The sequence below is a fragment of the Felis catus genome, chromosome B4 (assembly GCF_018350175.1).
Source record: "Felis catus isolate Fca126 chromosome B4, F.catus_Fca126_mat1.0, whole genome shotgun sequence".
Lineage (NCBI taxonomy): Eukaryota > Metazoa > Chordata > Mammalia > Carnivora > Felidae > Felis > Felis catus.
This window is the reverse complement of record NC_058374.1, coordinates 127,642,974-127,666,520: the sequence shown is the minus strand read 5'-3', so window position 1 is coordinate 127,666,520 and position 23,547 is coordinate 127,642,974. Positions and strand designations below refer to the sequence as shown.

The 23,547-nt window shown below is 48.0% G+C and overlaps 2 protein-coding genes across 3 annotated transcripts in view; one reads left to right on the top strand and one right to left on the bottom strand.

The window, feature by feature from the left end:
* SYN3 (synapsin III) overlaps positions 1–23,547 on the top strand; it is a 465,836-nt gene that overhangs the window by 172,891 nt on the left and 269,398 nt on the right. The gene's annotated exons all lie outside the window — the stretch shown is intronic.
* Positions 1–23,547, bottom strand: part of TIMP3 (TIMP metallopeptidase inhibitor 3) — a 59,712-nt gene that overhangs the window by 12,685 nt on the left and 23,480 nt on the right. The window contains exon 2 of the mRNA XM_003989216.6: positions 1,109–1,191. Within this exon, the coding sequence (XP_003989265.1) occupies positions 1,109–1,191 (83 nt within the window). The remainder of the gene's footprint in view (positions 1–1,108; positions 1,192–23,547) is intronic.

Below are 23,547 nucleotides of genomic sequence, written 5' to 3'. Positions count from 1 at the left end.
ACACCCCACCTTGAACATGGGGTGCTTAGTCACGCACATGTGTCTTCTCTCCCAGCCTGACTATACTTCCTAAACATGGGAACCCCATCTTTCTCGTGGCTTCCAAGGCTCCTGACACAGAGTGCTGCACATAGGGAGGTGCTTACAAAGGTGGGGTGGTGGACCAGCTGTGCTCTTCAGGGTAAGTGCCACCAGCCCTCTCTGCGAAGGCAGACATAAGTACCCCCTTGTGGCACCCAAAGCAGCTCCTCCTTAGATGTAATACCACCAGTGTCCCAGGGCACTTAGAATCCTGAAATGCCTGAGTTGGAAGAGCTCTTAGGGGAACCTAGCCCAACCCCACACTGTTAACAGATGGCAAAACTGAAGCCCAGGAAAGGGTGGTTCTAAGGGAAGCAGGCTAGTCAGGAGTGGAGCTGAGACAAGGAAGCAAGTTCTGTAGGTTTCAAATCTGATGTTCTTTTTGTTAAGATGGACCTCCTTAGTGTGCTTCATGGTGCAAATATGCTCAGGAATATGTTCAGTTATAGGAGGATGCTTAATAAACAGTGGTAACCAGCTGGGAGGCATGATCTGGGAAAATAGGGAAAGCAGGGGCAATTCCTACACCAGGATAAGGTTCCTGTGATCAGCAGAAGTTCAGTGTAAAGATTCGAGGACTTAAACATAAGTTGTAACCTCAGCAACTGCATAAGACTGGTAGGAACTTTTGAAACTCAAAAGTCAGAGCTCAGAAGAACCCATAAGACAAGCTAGTCACATCCCCTCATTTTACAGATGGAAAGACCAATGCCCAGAGAGGGGCAGTGACTTGGCCAAGGTCTCACAGTTGCCAGGGAACAAGGCTTTCTGCCGTGTGGTTCCAGAGTGGAGCCTCTTAACAATGGCCTCTGAGGGACTCCACCTGTGCTGGCCCTAGGGTGAAGCAGCCACCCCCCATCGCTGCCCTCACCTCCTACCCATCCCTTTCTTCTGCCTTAGCAACACCCTCTCCAGCAGTGGGGAGGGGCTACATACACCCACCCTGCCTCCCCTGGCCAGGACTCTTCTGGCAAAAAAAACACACAACAACCCAGGAACTCTCCTGGTACGGGCTTCTGTCACTCACCTTCATCTGTTTGATGGTGTAGACCAGCGTGCCAAAGGGCCCCTCCTTCACCAACTTCTTCCCTACCACCTTGGCCCGGATCACTGCAGAAAAAGGCAAGACGCAGACAGGAATGAGGTTAGGGAGGCTTGAACCACATCAGGGACCATGTCTCAGGTTGGGCCATCCAACCCCCAGGGTGCCTGGAATTGCTTTCTTACCTCTGGGCCAAGTTGAATAGATGATTGTGTTTATAAAAGCAAGAATTCAGATGAGAGACACTGGGGGGTGGGAGAGGAATGGAGGAAAGAAGGCAGGCAGTCATCATTCAAGTTAATTATCCCAAATGTTCACAATTGCCGACCCTGGAAATTCCTAGGCTGCACTCACTCCTGGAGGAGTTTCTTGACTCTGTGGTTTCACCATAATCGAAAATCTACTTCTCTTGTTAAAGTCTCTTGCCTTTCCTCCACTGTCCATCTAAGCATTGCATGGTCTCCCAGACCTATTCTCTCCTACCAACGCATCTTTCTGAGTGCTGTCTCCTTTGGGGCTCTTCCTCTGCATGTCCTGACATGCCTGCAGGGTTGCAATGCATGTGCACCCAGCCTCCTTCCATGCCCAGTCAGCATTCTGAGCGGGCCCTGTGTACCCAGCACTTAGATGGCATGGCACAGTTAGGATGTGGTGAGGGATGCAGCATATGGGAAAAGGGAGTGCCCAGGAGCCAACCGAACTGTTCTAACCCCAGCTCTGCTTTTATGGCTATTAGGACTGTGGATAAGTAACTTTGTTTCTGGCCTCCAATTTCCTCTTTTGTAACGCTAGGATGATAATGGTACCAATCTCTTTAATTGAAAGGATTAGGTAAAATGATGCACATGAAACTCAGCACTGTGTCTCAGACTTGGTGTATGCTACATAAACATGATTAATATCATCATCATCATCATCACCAAAAGCGGAATGGGCTGACCATGGAAGGATTGCTGCCATTAGAAGTCACTCCCATTTGTCACACACTGACTATGTGCAGTAGTACACCTCATTTATTTACTCTTCATGACTGCCTTACAGGGACAGTATTAGCATCCACATTATACAGACAAGAAGACAGGGAAGGGAAGCCACCTCCTTTACTGAACCCCAATTTTCTCCTCTGTAAAGAGAGTGTGACTCTACCTACATTGAAGAATTGGAATGAGGATTCAACAAAAGATCTTCTGAAATTTCTTAGTACAATGTCTGGCAGAAAGGAGTTGCTCAGTAAATATTAATTGACTATGAACAAGAAAACAATTAGACAGACCCAGTGTGAGGAAGGCTGGAAGAGAGGCATTTACTACATGCCTTGAGAACACAGAGAGGGAAGGGATTTACTTTGAGATTATAAGAGGCTGTGTGTGCTCTTTATATTTTAAGTGAAGAAGTACCCAAAAGCTGTCTTAAAGTATTTATAGAATGGGCACATGGAGGAATAAATGGAGAGATCTTAAAGACACTGCAGAAATTGCAGAGAAGTTGTATTCATTGACTCAACCAAAAATGTTCTCTAGTAACAAAACTGGCAACAAGAGATGGGGAAGCTTCCATAGGGACAGAGAGTGTCTCCATCAAGGGAGTCTGGATGCTCTCATGCTACGACCTTGCCCAGGATGGAATGGATTTTGCACACATTAGCAGCCATGCGTTGAGCCACAAATTGAACCTTTCAGCCCTAAGATCCTGTCACTCTTTCTTATCTCCAGTTGTACTTAGCCCCCCAAAAAATAAGCACTCAGTAAATGTCTGTTAAGCAGAATACCTTTCACAGACACACACACACACAGCCCTGCCCATTCTGGTAGTTCCATTATCCTCCATTTTGGATGTCCCACAGTGTTTCTCAATTCATTGGACTCTAATCTCTTAAGTTAAAACAAAATAAAACAAAACACCTTTATTAGGGACCAGTCTCCCCCATCTCAACTGGATTCTGTCCTGTTCCTCCCCAAACGAATTTGGATCCTTCTCTCCCAGTCAGACGTGATGTCAGGACCCAGATGAACCAACAGACCCTCTAGACCTTCTTGCCAGGGAGGGTAAAACACAGAGCCCATTGGCAAAGTTAGCAATTTAGCTGAGGCAGTGGGAGGAGGCGAGTGTCTGTTTCCAAGTCTGCTGTAAAATAAGAGGTTGGCAAGATCCCAGGCCAAGCTCCCTCAAGATTCTGCTTCCACCTCTGTGTCTAACTTTGTTGCAGCATCCTCGGCAGGGAGCCAGCCTCCCAGAGGCCCAGGGACTATTTCCTCTACAGTAACTCCCACAGTCAGGTTGTAACAGCTTAACTGTTGGGCAGAAAGCATATCTGCCAGGACTTTACTATTGATTCTTCCTGAATTGATTTGGTTCCACCTTCTCCGGCTTCATTAACACAGAAGGTAAACTAGCAAGTGAGTCTTTGCCTTAGGGGAGGAGAAATAGCAAAAGGGGCTCCTTTAAATAGTAACGTCTACCCTTTCCTGGCTCAAAAATGGCTTGACTTTGGGCGCCTGGGTGGTGCAGTCGGTTAAGCGTCCGACTTCAGCCAGGTCACGATCTCACGGTCCATGAGTTCGAGCCCCGCGTCGGGCTCTGGGCTATGGCTTGGAGCCTGGATCCTGTTTCCGATTCTGTGTCTCCCTCTCTCTCTGCCCCTCCCCCGTTCATGCTCTGTCTCTCTCTGTCCCAAAAAAAATAAATAAACATTGAAAAAAATAATAAATTTAAAAAAAAATGGCTTGACTTCATTTAGACATAACACGTCATAAGCAGACCTGTCCCATAAAGGTAGGTACTTCTGGAAGCTTCTGCACACACAGTGAGCCAGTTCCTTCCTTACCCTGAAATGGCCTGAGCTTGGAACATTTTCATCTGAGAATAGTTCTTTGAAAAGGGAGTAAGTTTTTGCAGTCAGGAAGCCACATTTCAATTCCACCATTACCGTGTGGCCTCAGGCAAACCCCTGTGGACTGCCCTCCCCACCTCTTTTCGCCTAAATATTTCTGATTGTCTTGGCCCAATGCCCATTATGTGGCTTACAAGTGATATACTTAATTCTAGTGGAGCAGCAATATGACAAAGCACTGAACAGCCAGGGCTCTGGAGCCTGACTGCCCTGAGTTCAAATCCCAGCACTGGTGCTGCATGGCCTTAGGGAAGTCATTAAACCCTTCCGGGCCTTCATTTCTTAATCTATAACACTTCCTCCTAACCCTCATGCTGTGAGGGTTAAGTACAAACACTGAGAACAGTGTGTCTGCTGTCATTGCTGTTACAGTACCACCACCACCACCACTGTGACTTCTGTTGTTCTTTGTCTATCTGAGCATCTTCAGCTTCTAACATACACTGTAAGCAAAGGCCTAGGGGTTCTCTCTGGGATGGGAAGAAAGGCAAGCCCCTCAAGATGCCATGCAGAACTTCATGGAGATGTGGGTGGACACACATAAACTGGTCAGAACAAACGTACAAGGTGTTTTTAAGTCTGGAGTACCCACCTCATCGCAGGTACCTATCCTATCTCATCACCCACATGTAATCCAACAGCAGCCAACCAGGACCAAATGAGATCACATGGTTATGGTCCAGAAAGACAAGCAGAAAAGGCCCAGCACAGAGACCACACCAGTGTTTTCTTTATAAAAACAAAACTGCACCCACTGGACTAAAATTAAGTAACTTTCTGCTCTCCCAAAGAGATCCACAAAGTTCTTCCACAGTAAAAACACCAGCCAACCTCAAATCTGCCTATTAGGTCTATGAATGAACATGTCTTTATTTGCTTCAGTTTCTCTCTCTGCAATGCAAATGTGTGCTATTTTGTACTTTCTTGTTTGGCATTAAGGGTGCTTCCAAGGTATTCGCTGGCCTGGGGGCCACAGTGGACAGGGGAGGTGTGGGAGGTCACGGTTCTCCAACAACAACAGAAGACAGTTTCCAAACTTAGAGCTGGCAGCATGTGGGCCGTTTCTGCCACCTTGGTGTAGTGGCTGGAAGCCAGATTTATAGAGGGGCTGAGCTAGACACAGGTTTTCTTTATGCTCCTTCAGGCTAGAACATGGCCCCACACCGTCTACCCAGCGTCCCCCAGCAGCCAAACCAACATGGGCGTGAGCTGGGTTGGTGTGCTGGCGGGGTGATGATGAGAAATAGAAGTCCCGTTTCCTACCTCCACAGAGCACACCTAGTGGGAAGACAGAGTTTAAAAGTTCATGGCTAGAGGGCTAATCTCCAAGGTATGAAGGCATCAGTCAGAGAAGGGGGGAATGACGAACAGCCTGACTCTCAGTCTTGGAACCTCTTATTTCCCCTTGTGAAAGGAACCTGGGCTTCCAGAGGTATGGAGGTCAAAGGAAAACAGAGTGAATAGTATTTTCACTTAACGTCTATAGCAAGAAACTGACCAGGCTATGTGTGCTTATGTAATTGGTACATAGATCTATAAACATATGTAGGGCCCTTTTAAATATATCATACATCTAAGGATCCAGGGGTAAAGGTAATATCTCTGTATCATATTCTTTCTTTAAATATTTTTTTTGTGGGGAGGGCTAGTAAGAGCTTGCAAAAACAAAAGAAAAAAGGCACCTCCCTTCCAGAAATATAATTGTGTGCTCTCTGCCCCCACCTCCATCCATAGTAATGTAGACCACAAGTGGCACAAGTTTTGAGCAAAAAAACAATTCCAGTGGCAAACAAGATGCGGCTTCTATTGCAGCTTACTGCTTGCTGTGTCCAGAAACTGCACATCCGCTATTCATCAGCATAGTCAGAGGGGGACAAGACACCCATGAGAAACCCCCTGCCTCACCCTTTCCTACTACCCCCCATCCAACCATCTTCAATCAAATCCAGACATTTCTACCCTGATCCGAGAGTTGAAGTTTCCTACTAGTAGGTTGGAAAACTGAAAGTTTGGCTGGATTTTGGATCAAGGATCCCTTAACTGAATTAATGTATACCAACTTAAGACTATGGATTCTACCCATGTTAGGATCCTGTTGAGAACACTACAAATCCTCCCCACGGTGGAGGAGGTGATTCAGCCATCTAGTGAGTATGATACTTCCAGTGCCACACACATGCACCCCCCCCCCCACACACACACACTCCCATTCCTGTCTCTCTGAAGGCCCTATAGAATGATTTTGCTAGCTTAAGGTATGATTTTTAGGAGGATAGCAGGGCTAAGGAAGGCCCACCTGGCCAGCAGCTAGAACGAATTTCTCCAAAAGCAGAAGTCACTGTTAGTGTCAACCCCAGGGAGGGGAACATTCTTCTGACAGGACCCTAGCAGGCAAGGTCTAGGTAAGCAGAAAGGCCTGCACTGTGGGCTCACTTGCCTTCCCAGACTTGGGACTTTCCTTCCAGGGAAAGAGGGGTCAGGACATCTCTGATACTCATTTGATGGTTATTTCCTGGTTGCCATCCACAGGGCCTTTCTGAGGCCGAGAGCTCCTAACAAAGACAAGCAAGGGACCCACCGCAAGGCAGGCCCACAGACCATCTGGCTCAGCCCACTAAGCAATTCCCTGGTCCTGTGCCCCATGGAGATGCTGCATTTTAGCCTGTCCAAATAGGGCAGGGTCAGGCTCTCTTGCTTCTCCAGCTGCCCACCCACTCATTAACCATTAGCTCCCTGCATTTCGTTGCATCACACCAGTAAGTGTAGAGGAGAGGGAGGGTCTAGAACACATTGATAACAACAACCATCATTTTTAAAGCCCCTCCTGTGTGCCAAGCAGTGCATGCATGCAATCCTGCTCTATTCTCATGATAACTCTATGCAGTGGCTATTGTTGTCCCCCGTTTCCAACTATGAAAAGGAAGTCAAGTCCCCTGAGGCTGGTTTTGCTTCCTAGTGGAACAAAAGTTGGTGGGTCTCCCAGGAAAGCAGACTGCCTGAAAACCTTTTCATGGGATTTGTACTGATTGAAAACCAGTTCGTAATTTCCTCCACCTCCCCACACCCTGTCAGGTCTGCTAAGGATCAGAGAGGAGGATTGGTCCCTAGGAGGAAGGCCCCCTGCTAAGCCCCCAGTGACCCCCTATCCTTTGGACCACACCACTACTCTGTCCCAATCACTGTCACACACGTGCCCTCTGATTAGTAACAAGAACCTGTAAGTAATCACCGTCAGCAATATAACAGAATATCATCTGTTTAGCATACTATGCTCCTCAGCAAGCTTTTAAGGAAGAAAATAAAATAATTTAGAAACCACAAAACCTGATGATCCCTGAGGTTTCTCACAACACCATGAGTCTGAGGTTAATTAGGCTGATTAATTAGATGAGACAATGTATATATAAACAGGCACGCTGTAACCCTGAAGCTAAACAGATGCTATACTGTTATGTTGCTGACGGTGATTACTTGTAGGCTCTTAAATGTGCTAATCAGAGGAAGGCAGCAAGAGACCCGACTCAGCATCCCCCCTCGGGAATCTTTCATATCTACCTCCGGTGACCCGTTTCCGAGTTCTTTTCAATTACCTGCTGCCTCTTTGGGGACGCTTTGATGATGTCCACGTTTGAGAAAAGGGCCTTAGGGATTAAGTGGAGGGCAGAGACCTAAAGGCTCTAACTGGATCTGTCTGGTTTCCACCCCATTTGTCACCACAACCTCAAGCCCCAAAAGCCCCTCTACAAAAACTCCGAGGCTGAAAGGGCAGATCAAGCAAACCCCTGGAGAAGTGGCCATGATACACTGGAATGAACAAGCATGGAGCACGTGAGACCTGGATGCAGTCACTGTCCTGTCACTGTGTAACACTGGGCAAGCCACTTCCCATCCCGGCTTACAAATTGGGGTGATGATTGCCAACCTTGAAAGCTTCTTGCCATGACCTCAACTCCCTCTTCCACTCCACCAAAGCAGCTTTCGTCAATGCCACCCATGACCTCCACGGTGCTCAATCCAGGCAGTGGTGGTTCCTCATCCTCCTCTCATTTATACCCAGCTTGTGGCTTTATACCATCTGTACAACTGGCAGTTCCCCTTTTTGCAACCTCCATCCCAGAACATCCGCGACACAAGTCTACACGTAGTATACGTTTATGCTTGGAGGTCTAATAAGACATTTCCAACTCAAGCCATCCAAAACTGAGCTCCTAAAAATGCCCCTCACTCACCCCAGTCCTATTAACCCTCCTGCCCTTTGGAAACGGCAACTTGCTCTGCTCTGGGCCCCAGCCCCCTACCCCTTGTTCACCTCCCCTTTGCCCTTAAAGTTCCCCCGCTGGAACACCCTTCAGTGGCCACAGGGCTCCCTCCCTCACCTCTTTCGAATATCACCTGGTCAGGAGGCCTCCACGATCCCCCATATCCCATCCTCATCCATTCCCTATAGCCCCTGGCCAGCCTTACTGTGCTCCACAGCACTGGCCGTCATCTGACATAGCCTATGTCCCTGTGCTTTTCACTAGAATGCAAGCCTCACCAGAGGGCAGGTTCTTTGTTTTACTAACAGCTATAGCCTGAGCAACCAGAGAGCCAGGCACAAAACAAGTCCCTAATATGTAGATGCTGAATATATGAAGCGGGAAGTGCCACATACGTGGAGGGTGATTAAAAAAAAAAAATTAGATAAATAACTCCTCTGGGTAAGCTCTGGCCTATGACCAAGTCTTTCTGAGCTTTATTCCATCAGAAGGGGATAATAGCAGTTCTCAGTTCACAGGGCCAGATAAACATCTGTTCAACAATCATTTATGGAGTACTGTGCTAGGCTCACAGAGACGCGGAGATAAATGAGGCCCTGAGGAATTCAGGGGCCAAGTTTAAAAAGGCAGGCAAGGAGACAGGTAAATGATATTCAAGTATAGCAAACACAGCAGTATGAGCAAGAACAAATTGCTGGCATGGCACAAGAGGGGGGAGGTCTGTCCATGGGGAGAGGCATCTGGAACTCCCCTAGAGGCCGAAGCGGATCTCGGCCTCAGCCCATCCCAGAGGAGAGACTCCGTTTGCTTTATCTGAATCCAGAGGAAGCAGAAGCCTGGACCAGATCTGGTGGGGAGGGTCTACGGAAGGAGCTGGAAGTGAGGCAGAGTCCTGGGGCTCTGATGGGAGCCAGGACCTCGCCTTTCCAGGAAGAGGGCCCTGGAGAACATGAGGGGGACAGGGAGGGGCAGCCTGTTCGAGGAAGAATGCCCCTTGGCGAGGTCTCACAATAGGCCCTTCCTGCATCCTACTCTGAGGGCACTTCTCTAGGTCAGTTTCAAAGGGCTTTTTCCTTGCTGTGGAAGCCATGGCCAGACAGTTAAGATGCACTCCCAATCAAGATAGAGAGTCTCCAGTTCAAAGCCTGTCCTGACTAACTCTTTCCGTTAAGTAAAAATATTAATCTTGGTTTTATTTAAGCAGGTTTTTTTGGCAAGGAACGAACCCCTGCGGCTAAAAATAAACCCAAATACACACACACACTCAGAAAAATCTGGAGAGCTGCAAATCATTTCAACCCAAGTTTCCATCTCAGGGAAAGCTATTAAAGGCAGGAGGATATTAAAACCTCTCTCTGCACAGAGCCTCTTTTCTCAGTGCCCGCCTTGTGCCCTAGGGTCCTCAGACAAGGCCAGCCGGGGATGCCCTGTCCTGGACCTCCTGGCCAAGGGGGAGGAGGGGCACGTGCCAGCTCCTAGCTCCCCTCACCTTGGAAGCAAGTGTGGCTTTCTGCTGGAGCAGTCTAGGAAACATGCTGGGGCCCCAGCTGACGTCGGTTGTGTATGAAATGAAAGGGCCCAGAGAGATGAGCAAAGGGAACACAGGCCCAGAAAGGTCAAGTTGCCTGGAACTTTGAGATTATCCAAAAGGAACACAAGCAAAACCGACCCCTCACTCCCGCTTTCCCGTTTTAAGCGGTGATCTCAATTTTAAACTATTAAAAGACAAAATTTAAGAGTCACCACCTAGGCATACATCTGGACTTGGTATTATTACATTTCATTCTCAGCATAACCACTTTTAGAGTCAGCTACCCTCAATTTCTTCCTGTAGTCACAGCCAGCTTGGGACAGAGGTGTGGATCATTTGACCCAGGACAGGGCAAAAGTCGTAGGACTGGCTGGTTCCTGGATTCAGGACTGACTTAACTTGGGGAGTGAGGACCTTCTGAGAAGGGAGGTGGTGTTCCTGTGGTCCAGGTTTCTAAAAGGCTGGTAAGGCAACTGCCCCAAAGTGTTCACCAAGCATGATTAGAATTGCTGAGGCTTTTGTTCTGCAAAGGGTGGCCAGAAGGGGAATGTCAGCACCCCAAAGCACAGGAAGTAGGAAGGGAGATCCTTTCCCCATATCCCCCTCATTCTCCCAGGAAGAGATGGAAACAGCAACCCTACCCACAGCAGCTCCTCCTCAAGCCTCCCTTGGTTTTGCAGCATAAGAAGATTATTCTGAATAGCTCATTGACGTATACAGGGCTCTCTGGGGTTCAGGCCTCATCTCAAGTCCTACAACTGCAAAGCCCCCCCCACCTCACTACACTATCACTCCCCGCGCCCCCCCCCCACTACACTGACCTGTCCTGTGATGCCCCTTGTCTCAGTAAGAATGACTTTCCCCTCAGTCATCTGCCTATGTGTCTGTTTCCCTGTAAGACCCACCCAGCTAAAATGCCACCTCCTTCAGGAAGCCTTCTGCCCATCCCAGGCCTCACTAAATCTTTCCTGTCTTCTTGGCTTCCTTTCTTCCCAAACACATTCTACCTTAATGGTCAGTTCCTTGGCACTCATCAGCCTGACTTACAAGACAATAGGACTGCATCTGTGACCCCTAGCGCCTGGCTGGTGCCTAGAATGTGCCAAGGGTTCTCAAAATGTTTCTTGAATGAAGGATGAGGCTACAGGAGGGAATCGAAGGTAATACAATAAAGGGAGACAGAGATGGTTTCCTGTTTAGCTCTTGTAGTGCAGGTCAGGAGTTTGAGTTCCTAAAGGTCATCCAGAGAAGAGGGAGGCAGGTAAAATGTGATCTGAGATGCTAAAATGCAACTCTGATCTCCATATGCTGAAAATTCATGTCTAAAAAGGTGAGTCATGGGGTCTTGTTACAAGAGGCCTCAGTTCATAAATGCCTGTGGAGTGACAGCACCCATACTCCACCAACAGATGACAAACCCAAGGCTCAGCATCAGAAAGGAGGTCAGTGGTGCCACCTCCTTATTCTCCTCCCCCTCCTCCTGTTCTTCCTCCTCCTTCCTCCACCCTCCTCCTCTATCCTTGTACCTCCTCTATCCTCCTCCCTGACTCTCTTCCTTTCTCTTTCTCCCTGACCCTCCTCCTTTCTCTTCTCCCCTCCTCCCTCTCCTCTTCCTCCTCCTTTCTCCTTCTCCCTCCTCTATCCTCCCTGACCTTCCTCCTCCTCCTTCCTCCTTCTTCTCCTCCTTTCTCTTCCCTGACCCTCCTCCTTCCTCTTCCTCCCTCCCCCTCCTTTTCCTCCTTCTAACATGAGGACTTAGAATTAATTCACTCATTCACCATTATTTCACAAGTGTTTGACTACATGCCTCAGATCCTGTGCTATGTCTTGGGGATCCAGTAGTCAGCAGGTGGACAAGGCCCTACCCTCAAGAAGCTTATTTCTATCTTAAGATAAGAAGATAAATGGTTATAGCCCAGGGAGCCACCAGAGCATGTATCAGACACACCCAACCAAGCTAGGCACTTTCTGTGCATTGGGGTGCTGACATTCCCTTCCTGATCACCCCCTGTGGAGCAAAGCCTCAGCCATTTTAATCACGCTTGGTGAGCACTTTGGTAGCAGAAGTTGCCTTACTAGCCATTTAGAAGCCCAGACCACAGAAACACCCTCTCCCTTCTAAGCTGGTGCTTACTTCCTAGGTAAGACCCTGGTGGTGCTATATAGATGCGTGTTGTAGAGAGACATCCTGCCTAAGCTGGGATCTGAGAAATCACAAGTCAGCTGAGAGAAAGAGAGTGAAAAGGTCTTCAGATGGGGGAGGGAGCAGAGGCAAAGGCCTGAGGGCTGGACAGCCTAGCCCATCAGAGAAACAGAAAACAGAGTGTGTGACAAGGGGCAAGGGAACAGTGGAAGCCAAGAGTAGGAAGGGATACCCAACTTTATATAGGCTGGGTCTTGCCCCAACACATGACATTTCTCAGGTGGGCAGTGATAAACTCATCACTTTGTCCCTGCCAACAGCCCTTAGGATGATATCTGCCCAAATGGGTGCCCGACTGGTGAGCTGATTGGAGGGTGCCAAAGCCACAAGAAACCCCTAGAAACAAGTCCAGGCCTTGTTTGCCCCACTTTGCCTGAGACCCACCAATGGACCAATTCCAGTTCACATCCTGTTTCTGATCTTCAGAGTTAAGATTTAAGGAATCCCTGTCTCCTCCAACATCCCCCTCCAAGCCCCTTAACTTCTCCCAGAGGTCTTACCTTGGGTGTTTTGACTGGCTCAGCTCAGCATGTGCCAGAGCCTAGGAGGCATGATGACCTCTAGAAAGCTCTACTCCACTTGGTTCAGAGGCACTGACCTGCTCACTGTCATGCAGGCACACACAGGTCAGGGGTGCTCAGAACGCCCCCTGCTGAGCTCTCCAGCCCTCCCCAGGGGCCCATGGGAAACTTTATCCCACACAAGAGGCCACCAGAATAGCAGCCTGGTCTTCAACCATGGCCCCTTTGAAGCAGTGCCCAGAAAAATACCGTGCCGACGAATGGTTCTCAGAACTTAGAGCTTTCAGGTCAGGTCATTTTTGTGAGACCAGAACAGCTGGCAACATCTCAGGAGCTGTCTGTAGTATTTTATTTTTCTACTAATTGGGATTTTGTTTGCTAGGAGAGCCGAGGGACTCCAGGATAGGTCCAAGAGTAGGAAACCCAAGGAACTGTTAAGCAAAAGGACTTCTTCACTCGTTTGTACAGCAGACCTGCAGATGTGTCTTTGCAGACAGACAGCAAATCTGTTCTCAAAATGCAGCGAGGATGGGTGGGGGACTTTGTTGTGGTTTGAATAAGAAGTAATGTCCACTCTCTGTCTCCGGGGATTATATAGCACAGATGCCAAAAGGAACGTGGTACATTTGTAACTTACCCTTTGGGTAGCTTTTAAAACAGTCAAGACTCCCCCTTTCTCTCTTTAACTTCCCTAACTTCAGCCAGGAAGACTGTGGACACCAGGTGGACACAGCTCAGAGGCTCTTTTTGAAAGCAGTCTCCGCTGCTTCTCCTCTGCTCTGCTTACTCAGAACCTTCCAGTCAGCTCAGGACCTTCCAGTGGGCACTCAAGCAAAAACAGATATGAAGAAGAACAAGGCCGGACTATAGATCTTCAAGCCCCGAGGCACTTATCAAAGGTAGCTAATGTTGAGAGTGTGGAGGGATGGCTGGAGATGAGATACAAGTGCCTTTTAAGGAAGCCAACCTTTGTTTTAAGAAAATAAAGTGAAGAATGCTGACGGCTGCCCTCTTTGGTCAAAGTGGGTAACAGCAGAATTACAAAGCTTATGTCTGGTATTTTCGAAAGGCCTGCCCTGACCTGACAGTGTCATAGGAAATGGTGTCAGTGGTAAAAAGGAAAAGACTGCCTGCCCGTGGAACACCTTCTTAACGTAGTCCATGGTGCCTGAGCCTCTCACACATTCAGTAAATGTTTCTTGAGTGACTATTATGTGCCAGGCACTGTGTCAGGGTGGTGGAAACACACAGTAAGCAAAACAGACACACCATCCAAATATTATAGCCAATGCTTAAAACTAACTTGCAAAAGCACTGTTTCCATTGGGTTGACCAAGAAAACAAGACTCTGGATAGGTAAGAAACGTGTCACAGGTCACACAGCCAGAAATTAAATCCACATATGCCCTGCCAGCCTGCCCACTACTTGACATTTTGTAAATCTGAAACAATTAGCCAAGTCCAATGCATCAGAAATGCAGAGTAAAGGAAAATTCTCAAGGCTTAATTATCGAGGACTCACATAAGCCATAGATGGTGAGAACCTTGAGGTGAGGTTAACTCCCCAAAACTGAGAAGTCCAGCAATCAGCCTAAAGCCCCAAGGTTTAGGGGTAGAGAGCACAGGCCTTAGAACCAAGGAGAGTGACAAAGAGGAAACAAGAGAACTTTACTGGACACCTGATTGGCAGCTCTGGTTTAACTCTGCTCAAGTGCAAAGCCTCAGGGCCTTTGAACATGTCATTCCCTCTGCATAAGAGCTTCTTCTGCCCCTCTTTACCTAGCAACTCCTATTCAACCTTCACATTTCAAGTCAAAGGACACTTTCTCAGAGGAAGCTTTCCCTGCCCTTCCCTCAACATCAGACTAGAACAGGACTCCTGCCAGATAGTCTCATATTCCCCAGTTTGTAAGTTTGTTTGTGAATTCAGTTGAATAATGTGTCATTTCCCAGCATTACACACTAGACTGGCATCATGACTTGTTTTGTCTCACACAGTGCCTAGAATGTAGTAGGTGCTCAGTAAATAGGTGTTGGGTGAAGAAAGAGGTCTTTTCCACCCTGGCTCCCACTGAGTGCCTCTCAAGAGCCTCCAACTCCATCTTCCTTTCCTGCACAACTGCTGCACCCACTGTATCTAGCTGCAGTTGTCCAAGACCAATTCTGTTACCATGATCTGACCAAGAAGAAATGTGTTGAGGTTTGAACATGGAAAGAAAAGAAGGGGGATATTCTAAGCAGTGGAAAGAAGCTAAGCAAGGCCATAACAGTCAAACTGAGTCTGGAGTGTGAGAGGTCATATAGCTAATGGGCCATGGAGACCCCAACTGGCAAGAGCAGAGAGGCCCATTAGCTCATCCTAACCCAAGCAAATGTCAAGTTTCCTGGGTGATAGGAGCTTCAATGGGGGGAATTTTCATGACTGTCTCATGATCCGGGTCTGTAGACAAAGATGCTGCTTCTCTGTACCCGGGATCCTCAGCCCCCTAATACCCTGCTTGGTCCAGTTCTGATAACCTTACACTGGCCATACACAGGCTCATGGGGGTCTTAGAGAATGGACTTCTGAACCCAGCCCACTGACTCATCCCAGCTGGGCAAGATGGTTCAACTCTTCAAGCCTCATTTCCCTCATTATGAAAAAAGGTGATTATTATATTTATGAAGATGAAAAATAATGAAAATGGAAACAACCTAGCACAAGTTTTCCAAAATAAACCCAAGCCCCGATTTCCCTTATCCTCCCAGTTACTCCCCAATATGGAGGCTTCTTCCCTCCTAACAGAGTTGCCCGTGAGCCCAATGCTCCTAACACTGTTAGGAACATAGATGACCCCAAAGGCAGTTTCCACATCTTGTGGGGACCCCTATCCAGCTGCTGGGATGGCACCCTGCACCAGACCAGACTCGAGTCATGTTTTCTGGTTCTAGAACCACCCAGAGTGTGCCTCTCCCGACAGAGTAGGGGTCCGGCTGCACTCCACAGCTCTCCTCCTCTGAAGATGTCTGGCCAGATAAACAGTGCTTGTGCCTGGCAATAGCTAGCCCTGTTGCTGCATGCTGGGGGGCCCGCAAGGCCAGTTTCCATGCCACAGAGCATCTGCAGAGCATTCCCAGCACAAACGACCATCCCTGACCACTTCTGCCGAACATCTGAGGGCTGGCAGGGCTTTGCAGAGTGACTGCTTGTGACCCCGAGCTTCTTAGTCTGTCCACGGAAAGCTCATACTGAAAGGTGGGCTGAGATAGTCTCTGAAGCACAGCCTCAACCAGTGCCCATAGATGTTCCCAACTGGAATAACACAGAGCCAACAGGGACATGTTATCCGTGCTCTCAGAGAATAAGTAATGCGAATATCAGAGATTAACACATTTGGCCAGACATTGCCACAAAAAGCGGAATGGTCACTGGGGGCAGTGCCCACCTTTCCCTATTGATAAAAATACTGCTGTCATTGACTGTAAGGCTGATTCTAAGGATGTCATTAATTATAGTAGATTCCATCATCTAGCAAGCACTTACTATGCACATTCAGTGCCAAATGCTTTACATGGATTATTCCATTTGAGCCTCATTAAAACCTTATAAAGTAAACGCTGTCATTAGCCCCATCTCATAGAAACTGAGGCATGTAGAGAGTAAGTGACTTTCCAAGATCATGTAACTAGGAAGTGTTGGGCCCAGCATGCCGGTCCAGGGAGCCTGACTCTGGAGCTGCTTCTTTTCCCCAGTGGGTCCTATCTCCTTTCCAGAGCACACATTTGACTTCAGTGCGGTGAGACAGGCTCAGTTTGCAGGCTTGAGGATCTAGGTGGAGTGGGATCTTCACAGCCACTCAGTATAACCTCCCCTGAATTTCTTCTACAGTCCCAGCCCAGGATTAATCTGGCAACTATGCAAACATCTATGAGCCAGGTCAGCTTGTTCCATGTTGAGCCATATTTTGACTATACCAAAATTCTTCATACTTCCTCTCTGTGGCCTTCCCCCAACCGGTTGACATCTTAGGCTTACACAAAATGAGGTATTTGAACAGTATGGTCATGTTCCCTAAACCATCTGCAGAATAAATATTTTCATCAATGTTGATGGTCCCTTCTCCAATGTGACACACAGTCCCAAGCCTCCTTCCATCTTCGTCTCACTGGGGACCCTTAGCTCTATAATCTGTTGGTGGGGATGAATGCAAGTTTCCTGGGGGTGCTGCCCAGTGTACAAAGTTGAGAGAGATTCACCGTCCTTTCTCTGGATCCTTTTACTGCTGGCAGTGCAGTCTAAGACACTTCCACCATCCATGAGAACCCCTAGTATTTTCAAAACAGATTCTGTCTTTCAGCTTTGACGTGATTTAATAAATTACCTACTCCACTAAATAACGGTACTTATTTGGGTTTGGAAGTAAAAGAGGTTTCTTAGGAAAAAGAGTCTTATTATATAGAAAGTATTGAGTAGTAGGAGGTTATTCTGGGCCAGGAGGTGGGAGCTGAGTTTTCTTTCTGGTTTTCCTTTCTATCCATTTGCTAGGAGTTTGACAAATCACTTCCCTCTTCAAGCCCTAGTTTTTTTTTTTTTTTTTTTTTTTTTTTTTTTTTTTTCAACGTTTTTTATTTATTTTTGGGACAGACAGAGACAGAGCATGAACGGGGGAGGGGCAGAGAGAGAGGGAGACACAGAATCGGAAACAGGCTCCAGGCTCCGAGCCATCAGCCCAGAGCCTGACGCGGGGCTCGAACTCACGGACCGCGAGATCGTGACCTGGCTGAAGTCGGATGCTTATCCGACTGCGCCACCCAGGCGCCCCATTCAAGCCCTAGTTTTTTATGCTGCAAAATGGAGAAGTTGGACTGGATGTGTTCTAGGGTTCCTTACAACCTAAAGGTCTCAGGTTATGTGCCCTTCTCCTTCATATATTTCCCCCCAAGTTCTACTTTCTCTTCATCAGCAATGATCCAGGAGGTCATGTTCTCCCTGTGTTCTGGGTCTCCAATCACATCTCTGAAAAGTTAATCAAACTTAAATAAGTGATTAAGGTGCTTCAGGTGCCTCCTCTGGCCCTGTCTTAAGGGTCTTCCGTCATAAGCGCCTTCCTGATGTCTGTCTGATTTGCAGTTGCCCAAACTGGCAACAGCAGCAAGTACACAGTTGGCTCCTCAGTCACCCCACCTGGTCCATCAGCTGAACAGCTTGAGCAAGCCATCTGTTTTCTTGATCGGCCACTGTCTGTTGTTGCTGTTGTTCCTGCAGCAGCAGCAGCGGCAGCAGCCTATTTTTGAGGCTGGCAGTCCAGCTAAGAGTTCATTTCCCACATGTAAACAAACCTGGGATAATCTCAGTGGTTACAGCACAGTGTATGGGAGCACTGGATGTTACTGGCCAGGTAGGGTCTCCTGCTCGGCATGTCCCCGTATCTACCTACAGGAGAGTTCTAAAGAATGACAAGCAGAGGGCTTCTGTCTGTAATCCCCCGATTGTATATTAATCCGAGGTAATAAAAATGGCATCTCCATAGGGAATATGCTCTAATAACCTGACACATACCAAGTGGGGATATGCCATATGCTTGAAGATAAAATCCAGCCACCCTTGCCCTGATGAGTTAGTTTAACAGCAGCTAAGACAGTGATGGAAGAGCTACATTGATTCTCCAGCCCACTCCAGTGCTCTGAGTAACTCGAAACCAGTCACCTCCACTTCTCTGGGACAGGGCGCCCTCTGCGCCCATCATCCCTGGATGGCTTATCTCAAATGCTCCTTGAGCTCCTCGGAAAAAGCTGAGTTTTAAAACAGGAGGGATCTCTCTTTTCTTCCCAGGCTTGGCCCCCATTACCTCCTGAAGGGTATACTTTGAGGCATAAAGGCAAGCCTGCCACCTTGATCCCAAACTTCAACCACAGCCCAACCTGAACTTGCCAAAACGCATCCCAGCCCCAGAGGTTTCTATCTTTGAAACAGAAGTAATAGTCAATATTTTTCACTCTGTCAATATTTTTACCTTCATTTGCGTTCTCCTCCCTCCTACCCCCATGCTCCTGGTGGGGGGGGGTGGGAAGGGGGGAAGGATTTTTTTAAGGCCAAACAAAAACAAAACTTGGTCCAGGCTGAAGCCAGCAGATCGTGATGTTCTGGACGGATTTTGCTACGTGCCAACAAAGACCGTCAGCAAGATCTACAGGAAACACCTTGCAGAATCCATCGGGGAAAGCAGAGGCCACCAAGAAGTACAAGGCAGATATACTCTTGGTCCGTGTGACTGGCTTTCCAGGCCGGGGTACAGGAAGTGGCTGTGGGATTCCAGGCCTTGGGAGGGCAAACACACAGCTGTGGGGGCCTTGCAGGTCCCTCTGGTGTTTTCCACTGGGAGTTCCTTCAACTCCCATCTGAGTGTGCATGATTGGTGCTGAGGGGACCAAATAAGAAAGGTCAAAGGCAGCTTCTCAAGGGTTCCAGGGTTTAGCCAAGCCACGTTCTCTGTGAAAGAGGGATGCACAATGCAGTGGCCAAGAACATGAGGACTTGGGCACCAAAGAAGCTGGGATTGAATCTCAGCTCTGACTTGTCCAAGCTGTAGATTCTCAGGCAAATCATTTAACCCCTATTAGGCTTGAGACTGGAGATGTGATCATCCCTGCCTCAAACGTGAGACACCCACGGTAATCTCTCAATAAACAGTGGTGATGATTATTATTTCATGACAGCCCCCACCCCTTTCCCAAGGCAGTGAAGAAGCTAGAGGGCAGTAGGAGAACAAAGCAGTTCCAAGAAGAGAGAAAAGAAAATGCAAAGTACTAGCTGGGACCCATATGGGGCATTGCAAGCTCCCGGCCTGGCTGCCAACCTTCTCCCCTCGTGAAGTGTCGGCTGCCCCACTTACTCTTGTTCAGGGCATTGCAATTTCAGGTCAGGTTGAAGCGAAGGACATTAACTGGTATCAGTCCAAGTGGAATGAACACCCCAGAGCAGTGCAGAGACAGGGAGAGGAGACATTGCTAGAAATGCTAATAAATAATTAAGCCTTTCAGGATCACATCTTGGTCCCGTTCTACCCAGGGACAAGGAGAGTTTGGATGGGCCCAAAGTGGTCTGTCAGAGTGTGTGGGTAGCCCTCCCTAACCTTCCTTGCAGAGAGGCCATGGGTATGGGAAGCCGGCCCTGATGTGCAAAGTGAGGATTGAGAGCCATGGAGTTGGCAGGCCTGCCCGGGTCCGGGTCAGCGGCCAGAGCCCAGCATTGTTCTGGCCGGAGGAGGGAACAGCCAGAAGCCAGCATTCTGGGGTGGGGGGGGGGGCATGGTAGAGTGAAGGCCAGATGCAGTGCAATTAGGATATGATGGAAACCAGGGCTGTTTTTCATGAAACAGGAGGCAGGCGGCCCTGCCATGGTGAGCATGCTGGCTAGAGGGAGCATCTCGTTAGCACCCATCAATCCCCAGATCAAGCAGCAAACCTACGTGTGTGTATAAATGAAGTGCCAGGGGCACCCTCCTATCCTGTTATAATGAAGTGCCAATTGGGAGCCAGTGGGGCAAAGGGGGCATGTTTCCTTGCTCCGTCCGCTGTTTGGTAACGATTATGGGTATTCTTTCAGCACTACCAGGAACAGTAAGCTGGCGGAATTCTTTGAACCACCAGGGATGATCAAGAAAGGAAAGTTCAGATCAAAGAGGGTACCGGTTTTAATGTTCAATATAACTTGTGCCTCTCTGGGTTGGGACTGGAGTCAGTATTGGTGGTAAGGGCTGCTAAGCAGTGCCAAGCTGTATTTTGTAGTTCCTTTTTTATCCCTGCCCCCTCTTCTTCAGCAGTACACTCTGGCAGGTGGAAATGGTGCCAGTTTCAGTTGGTCCCTTACGCCAGTTCAAGTCCACTATAGGGAGCAAGTCAGTGGTCTCCTCCTATCCCCAAGGCTACCTCTGGGGCAGTGGGCCAGTAAGGACTGATTTGCCTCAGAGAGCCTTATTTTTTTCCTCCACTTTCCCATCATGGGGACCCCTAATAAGATAGGAAGAGTGTGAATTTCCTTATGTGACTATCTCCCTCCAACTTGGCCAATGGACACTTTGGCCCCAACACCACTCCCCTTTGTTGGCCCCAGTGTTCAATCTGGGAAGGCTCAATCCAGTGTGCTGATGAGCCAAACACATGGAAGCAATGTGTACGGAAGGGTGATGTATTCTGTCCCAGGGCCAGCCCCAGCAAGTCTGAAGCGGGTAGACAAGAAGTCTGGCTAAGTCAGGACACCTTGGTTCTGGCCACCTGGACCACTAAGTCATGGGGTAGTCTTTTGGGCAAGTTAGTTCCCCATCACTGGGAAGCAAAGAGATTGAATAAAGGTCCTTAAAAAATCTGTGAGTCCATATGCCCCTCTCTGTGGTCAAGAAAGCTTATCTAGATGGGCAGGAAAAGTTTCTTTAAATTCTGGTCCTTCCTTCCTGGATGGGCACCATTTGGCAAGTGGCTGGATTGCTGACCTCCTTCTGAGGCTCTCTAACACATCAACCGACAGATGGCAGAATCTCCCAGAGGCTTGTAGCCCTGAAAGATCTGCTGCTTCACATCAACATAAAAGAATGTTGCCCTGAGAGGCTGTCTGCTCCTAAGTGGCCCTGGAAGAACTTTCCTTCTTGGGTTTCACCCACTGTAGGCTGGAACATAGGAGCTAAGTTGGAGTCCAGCATTGCTAGTCACTAGCTGGGTAAACTGGAACAAGACCCTTCAGCAGTCTGAGCCTCAACTTCCTTGTCTAGCAAAGGGATTCATTCATACATTTAACAAATATTAGAGTTGCAAACATATTCTAAGCAGTAAGACAAGTGATGTCTCTACTCTCTTGGTGCTTAAGTAATGATGTACAAGGCATCAAAACAATAAACAAATACCCAATTTGATGTCAGGTGCTAGGAGAAAAAAGATGATAGGATTGGTGTTAGTGGGTGGTGATATTTAAGATAGGGTAGCCAGGGAAAGCCTCTCTGGGAAGGGGACAGTCAAGGTGACACCATCATGATGACAAGGAGCCAGCCAGTGAAAATCTGGGGACAGTGTGTTCCAGGGAGAGGGGGACAGCAGGTTCAAGGGCTGTGAGATAGGGACGGACTTGGAGACTGGAGCATTCAAGGAACAGGTAGAAGTCCAATGTAGCCAGAGCAGGGCAAGAGGAGACAGAGGCCAGATCCCATAGAGCCTTCTAGAACTCATGTAAGGAGCTGGGAAGCTTTGAGAAAGGCATTGAGAAGAGCATTGCTGAGATCTGAATGACATTTTGAAAAGGTCACTCTGATTGCTTTTTGGGAATGGACTGGAGGGGGGTGGCTGGAGTGAAAGCAAGGGAATTCATACTAGTCACAATCACCCCTTCCCTGCCCACCACCCAGGGTTACTGTAAGGTTCCCATGAGATTCATGCTGACACCTAGAGAAGTCCAGAGGCACGGGAGGAGGTACGTATCCTCACATGTTTTTAAATCCACTTCTACAAGTAGAAGCTTGCAGAGCCTGGCACCAGCTATTTGGAACTGTGTTCCTGTATGGATTTCAAGGAAACAGGGTAGGGCGGCAGATTCTTCCCTGCCTGAGCTATGCAGCTGTCCAGGCCCAGATGAATTCACATATTTAAACCCGGAGCCACGCCTGGCTCTGCTCTTGCTGCTGGTGCCGGACGGCAGTAAGCTAATACCCAGCAATGTGGAGAAGCTGACACTCCACGCAAACTCACTCGCTGAATTCCTGGCAAAAGCTCATCTCTCCTGGCCCCACTTGTCAAGACCGGGAAGGAAAGAGCAAAAGAAAGGGGAGATTCGTTCACTGAGGGACTTTTTATTTCAGAGTGGCCCCTTGCAAGGACCATGGTCAGCCAAGCCCTGGCACCCGAGAGAACGCATCCCAGCGCTCACAGCAACAGGCTTGAAAGCGGGATGGGTTCCAGCCCACTTCCTTCTGCCGGGGGTTGGAGCACCAGCTTGGAAGCCCGAGGTGTGGATCCAAATCCCATCTCTGCCTCTAGGTTTCCTCAGTCGTCATTAAGACACAAAGTCCAGCAGCAGCAGCAGCCTCTGAAGGCTGTCGTAGGGACAGCAAATGTGAGAAAGCCTGGCTGAGTGCCTGGCTCCATTCACTCGTGGGCTTCTTCCCAGTGACAGGTTTGGGACTGAACAGTGCTTAGTAAATGTTTGGGGCATCTGAAGATGCACAGGAAATTGCATTCCAGCTAAAACGTAATACTATCTAAAGTGCCAGGAAGCTCACAGAAGAGAATAATTAACAGGGTGACATGTACCAAGTGTCAAGTTAAAAAAAAAATTGTTAACTTCTCAGAACCTCAATTCTCTGTCCTCTCTAGAGGAACGATGTGGAAATCTAAGGCCTCACAGCTGGAATTTGACAAAATGAGATCAAAGTGTCTTTTTTTACTGCACTTCCTGGTCCACACTCTACCTTTTTGCTTTCTGGGACTTTCTCTATGATTTTTATTTTCGTGTGTTATTTCTTTTTTACACAAGTAATCCAACTTTACTTAAGGAAAGTAAGTTGGGAGGGGCACCTGGGTGGCTCAGTAGGTTAAGTGTACAACTTTGGCTCAGGTCATGATCTCACCATTTCTGAGTTCAAGCCCTGCATCAGGCTCTGATCCTCTGTCTCCCTCTCTCTCTGCCCCTCCCCTGCTTACATGCTCTCTCTCTCACTGTCTTTCAAAAATAAATAAACATTTGCATATATATACATATATATGTAAGTATAAGAAATACATACATATAAGAATGTATATATAAAAGAAAAGTAAGTTGGGAGAAAAAAGTGCTTAAAAAAAGAAAACTACATTTTAAAAAAATTGTCTAAATTACCTAAATTCCTACTACCCACTTATAACTATGCTTTGTACTCATATGTCACCTTCAAGACCTTTTTCTGTGCTTACATATCCCTGTAATATATAATAGGGTCACATTCGTATAGAACATACTTGTTGGCAATCCTGGGTTTTTTCACTCCTAATTTGTTAGTTCATATAGTTCTGCCTCATTCCC